This window comes from Echinops telfairi, unplaced genomic scaffold (genome assembly GCF_000313985.2).
Source record: "Echinops telfairi isolate 266 unplaced genomic scaffold, ASM31398v2 ScPeMD7_35;HRSCAF=133_0, whole genome shotgun sequence".
Taxonomy (NCBI): domain Eukaryota; kingdom Metazoa; phylum Chordata; class Mammalia; order Afrosoricida; family Tenrecidae; genus Echinops; species Echinops telfairi.
This window is the reverse complement of record NW_022103932.1, coordinates 867050-870526: the sequence shown is the minus strand read 5'-3', so window position 1 is coordinate 870526 and position 3477 is coordinate 867050. Positions and strand designations below refer to the sequence as shown.

At 42.7% G+C, this 3477-nt stretch overlaps 1 protein-coding gene across 1 annotated transcript in view; it reads right to left on the bottom strand.

Moving 5' to 3' along the window:
• Positions 1-1600: 1600 nt before the first annotated feature.
• LOC101651641 (casein kinase II subunit alpha'-like) overlaps positions 1601-3477 on the bottom strand; it is a 31233-nt gene continuing 29356 nt past the window's right edge. The window contains 1 exon segment of the mRNA XM_045290254.1: positions 1601-1641. Coding sequence (XP_045146189.1) covers positions 1601-1641 — 41 coding nt within the window.

Below are 3477 nucleotides of genomic sequence, written 5' to 3'. Positions count from 1 at the left end.
GGAAGGAACTCACCAACCTGGAAACATAGCACTGATTCCACTGAACTGGAAGCTGAGAATGCCCCCTGGCCATTTTGGGCTCCTCATGTCTTTGAACCAACAGGTCAAGAAGGATGTCACTGTACTGAGTGGTGTGATTGATCCTGATTACCAAGGGGAAATTGGAATGGTGCTAATAATGGAGGTAAAGAAGAATATGTCTGGAATCCAGGAGATCCCATAGGCCATCTCTTAGTATTACCATGCCTTGTGATTAAAATAAATGGTAAACTACAGAAACCCAATCCTGACAGGACATCTAATGACAGACCCCTTAGAAATGAAGGTCTGAGTCATCTCAGCAAGCAAAGAACCATGACCAGCTGAGGTGCTGGCCAAGGGCAAAGGTAATACAGAACGGGTAGTGGAAGAAGGTAGTTCTACCTATCAGTTACGACCACGTGATCAATTGCAAAAGAGAGGTTGTGATTGTATTTCTTCTTTATATGTGCCTATTGAATATATTTCCTTTGTTAATGTACAATGTACCAGATACAATTAGATTCAGTGTGTTTTCATTTATATGTATGATAAATGTATGATATTAGGTACATGTGATTTCATTATGTCTGGAAATTATATGGCTAAAGAATTGTGTAAAAGTGCCAAAATGGGAAGGGGTGGACTGTGACAGCTAGGTTTACCATGGCAACTAGGCCAATAGGAATATGTGGGCAGAGTTTAAGCAAATCACAGCTTGATTGGAGGGCAACAAGATAAATGGATCTGGAAGGCCTGCCTCCATCGCTCTTGCTCCCTGGTGATAGAACCAGCGTGCTGCTGCTTGAGCAAGTTCTCTACTTCAGCTTATGTGCTACACTACCTCTGGGCCAACCCAACCCATGGATTGTGTCGCTAGAGCATGAGGCTCCTTTAAATCTGCTTCGCCAAGCTGCTGATGTATACACTGCTTGAGCTTGAGGTTGGCAGATCCTGTCACCACACAGTTTGAGTTCACGATCCCATCGGGGTCTGCCTCACTAAACTTCTGAGCTACTGACTGTTGCTGACCCACCCTGCTATTTGCTGCCTGCAGGCAGACTCTGCCTGACTTACCCAATGGAAGACTCCACTGATCTTGGACCCAGCAGCCCACATCAGTTGAAAGGAATTCCAGCATATTAACTGTTACACGAAAGTAAGTTGAACTGAGCCCTCAGTACGGCTGTGTGGACTAATTAGCTGTTATATTACTTCTCGTTGTATAAACCTGAATATATATATATACCTAAGTGTCCTGGTTTTGTTTCTCTAGAGAACTCTGCCTAGCACAATGAGGCAGTCATCTTCAATAGAAAACATAATAATAAAAATTAATTTCTTTCAAACTGTCAAGCACAGGTTTTCACATGAAAAAAGAATTAAGTCCTTTGATGCTTTTCAAGAAGGAGAGATAAAGGGAGGGAGGTGAAGTATACAGAAGACAACGTTCTTAGACATAACCAAACATCTTGATAGAATGTGTCACTCGGTCTGGAGGATCTGGCCACAGTCTCAAGGGACACCCAAGTCAAATACCATTTTCTACATCCTAATTTGTTAGATAGCAACTAAAAACTTGTCAACAGCCACCTAAGGTTAAACTATTGGTCTTTTCTGGTCCTGAAAAGAAGAAGAGTGATGAAATTTGTAAGACAAATAGAAACAATTGATCCAATGGACTAGTGAACCATGCAAACATTAATTTCCACTCCGAAAACCAGAAGAACTATACAGTTCTCAGTAACCACTACCAAAGGCTCTGAAAAGGAACAAATTAGAAGGTCCTGGATAAAGTTGGAGAAAAATGTGCAACAGAACTCAAAATCACATAAGAGATAAGGCTTACTGGTCAGATGGATCTCCAGGACTATATCCCTTACCATTTATGTCTGAAACTGAGCTCCCCCCTGCATTACAGTAACCAACCATTTAAGATTAAAAGGGCAGCATTTATTTGCCCAAGGACAAATCCAAAGGGTTAGGAGAGGAAGAGGAATGGAAACAGGAAACCCTGGTAGAAAGTAGATAAGTGCTAATGTATTCCCTCACCACTTCCACCCCCCACCCACCAAGGTTTTCTCCATCTTATTAAATGTCAAGGCAAAAGTAGCAAAATCATTGCTATGGATTCCAAATCATAGTGACCCTTAACAAAGAATCCTTGTAGCAAAGTGGGTTATATACTGGATGGCTAACCCAAAAGTCAGCAGTTCTAAACCACCTGCTGCTCCTCAGAATAAAGATGAAGTAGTCCCAGAAATAAACAGAGATGGTTCTAGTCTGTCCTGAATGGGAGTCAACTCAATGGTAGTGAGTTTATTCTGTTTGGGTTTTGAATGATCCTATAGACCTATTGAATACAGTAGGGCTAATAGTTGGGGTTTCCACTCTTTACGGGAGTGGATAGCTTCATCCATTCTCCCTTAGACAAAAGTAGATGGGGCAAAGGGAGCCCTGTTGACATAGTGGGTTATGAGTTGGACTGCTAACTGGAAAGTTAGTGGTTCAAGACCACTAACCACAATGTGAGAGAAAGAGGGGGCTTTGGGCTCCTGGAAAGATTTACAATCTCAAAAATCCACAGGGGCAGTTCTACAATGTCATGCGGGCCAGAATTGTCACGATGGCAGTGAGTTTGACAGTGAATGAGAAGGGGGAAAATTCATGATTTAGAGTTGGTTAGCTATAGTTTCATGAATACAGTAACTTTGCCTATCTTGTTCATTGATATGCCCAGCTTTTAGAACAGGGCCTGACATAGAAGGGTTAAATTTTTTTGTTTTGTTTAAAGTTGTTTAATGAGTGGATAATTAAATAACTTACTCTCCAGAGAAATACGTTTCTCTCCAGGACCCTCTGCCTCATTGTATTAGAATTGAGTTCTTGGTCTCCAACTCTCTCAGCTCAGGCCAGGAACCCAGCAGAGACCATGACTTGGTGCCTGAGGTTTCTTAAATATCACATAACATCTATAATCATATCATATCCATTGAGAGTTCAAAGCCTTTCTTTACCACAGAGCCAAAATGTTCCCTGGCCCAAAATTGTCACACAAATGAACCACAACACTTGTCACAGCACAACCAGACATTACTCACTGCCCATGACTGAATCCTCTCCATAGTTTTTGGCAGAATCTGGCTTCAAGCTAAGGGTTCACCTTAATCCTCCCACTCAGGTCTGGAGAGACTCACTCAGGTCCTGCTAAGGCAGACCTACAGTGTCTTGGGTCAAAAACCAACCCATCATTCTGGTCCCCAACATGTGAACACCATCTTTCTCCCTAGGTCAGAGGCCTTCACTGGCAAGATCATGCGCATACCGACATTGCTTCCTAAAGGCCTATGTCTGCTTCTCACACCCCTGATATCAGCTTTAGAACCCCCTGACTGCCCGTCACCTTTTCTCACCTGAGCCTTTCCAGTGCGGCCGGACTCCAACCGTCACAGAGCCTAA